We start from the raw sequence: 1,134 nt of genomic DNA, 5'->3' as shown, positions 1-1,134 counted from the left end.
TGCAGAGGAACAGGCATGCTTGCTACTCTTCTGCTTCAGGTTAGTGAGGGCCAAGCAAAGAGTTACTTACCTGCCTGATTCAGAGGAAAACATTCCCTCCAGAGTCATATTTTCCGGTGGAAAGCTGTTGGAAAGTGATGTACAGCTGAACAGAAGTGATTGGGAGAGATGCTAATGCAATTACTTTGGTCTAAAGAAACTCACTGCACATACTAACACATAGGAATTGAGGAATATGAAGATACTAGCATAAAGCAGTTTTTAAGACCCTCAGTTTTGCCACTCAGAGCTCACAGAACACTCGCTCCATGGGTGACACATCCCCCTTTTACCTGGGCATCAGAGATGAACCAACAGAGATAGCAAAAGTCTATTATAATCAATGACAGAGAAAAGTATACCAAAAAAAAAAGGACTTTTGATTCTAGACATGTTTTTAATGACTTTTTTCTTGACACAATTAGTCTTGGCATTGTCCAGTATTTTAGTTATGTTCAGTTGCAACATCCTTAGTGTGTGCTGTTGTACCTTCCCCTATATACCTCAGATAATGTTTTAACAGACCAGCAGTTCCTCACTCTTTCCAAGTTAAACTTTGTCCCTGTTTTCTTTTCTATGCATGTTCTGTTCCTTTCGCACTGTTTGTCCATGACTCAGAGCGCTTCAGGAGCTGCAAGGTACCAGCCATGCTCCCTTCCCAGCCTCTCCTGCACGCTGGGGTATTTGCACTCACAGTCCTTCAGGCCCTTGCCTCCCACACCTTCATTGCAGCCGTCTACGAGCACGCGGTCGTCCTGCCAGATCCCACTGACAAGCCTGTTTCTCCCAATGATGCTTTGGCCCTGATGAACAAAAACATGGATGTCTTGGAAGGGGCCGTAAAGGAAGCCGCCCAGCAGGTACTAGATGTATCATGAGGGTTGTTAATTGGTGTTTTCTGCTCCATCTGACCCCCTTGATGGGTGAGGTTTTAACAGAGCCTGTTGTGACAGGGTGCCCACATCATTGTGACTCCTGAAGATGGCATCTATGGCTGGAAATTCACGAGAGAATCCATCTACCCGTACTTGGAGGATATCCCTGCTCCAGAGGTGAACTGGATTCCCTGCACTGACCCCTCCAGGTGATTCATTC

At 45.8% G+C, this 1,134-nt stretch overlaps 1 protein-coding gene across 1 annotated transcript; it reads left to right on the top strand.

Moving 5' to 3' along the window:
• Positions 1-544: 544 nt before the first annotated feature.
• On the top strand, positions 545-1,128 carry LOC114065235 (vascular non-inflammatory molecule 3-like). The gene is made up of 2 exons (XM_027898974.1): positions 545-899; positions 993-1,128. The coding sequence occupies exons 1-2, from the start codon at positions 687-689 to the stop codon at positions 1,125-1,127; spliced, it is 348 nt and encodes a 115-aa protein (XP_027754775.1). The 5' UTR covers positions 545-686; the 3' UTR covers position 1,128.
• Positions 1,129-1,134: the final 6 nt, after the last annotated feature.

The sequence above is a fragment of the Empidonax traillii genome, unplaced genomic scaffold (assembly GCF_003031625.1).
Source record: "Empidonax traillii isolate 1590-97213 ecotype Southwest subspecies unplaced genomic scaffold, ASM303162v1 scaffold631:size1259156, whole genome shotgun sequence".
NCBI lineage: Eukaryota > Metazoa > Chordata > Aves > Passeriformes > Tyrannidae > Empidonax > Empidonax traillii.
Note: the sequence above shows the minus strand (reverse complement) of the source record. Positions and strands in the feature narration are given on the sequence as shown.

Coding starts and splice junctions, on each gene's coding strand:
- LOC114065235 (XM_027898974.1), top strand. CDS start 687: ATGCTCCCTTCCCAGCCTCTCCTGCACGCTGGGGTATTTGCACTCACA. Junction 900..992: donor TAAAGGAAGCCGCCCAGCAG/GTACTAGATGTA, acceptor CTGTTGTGACAG/GGTGCCCACATCATTGTGAC.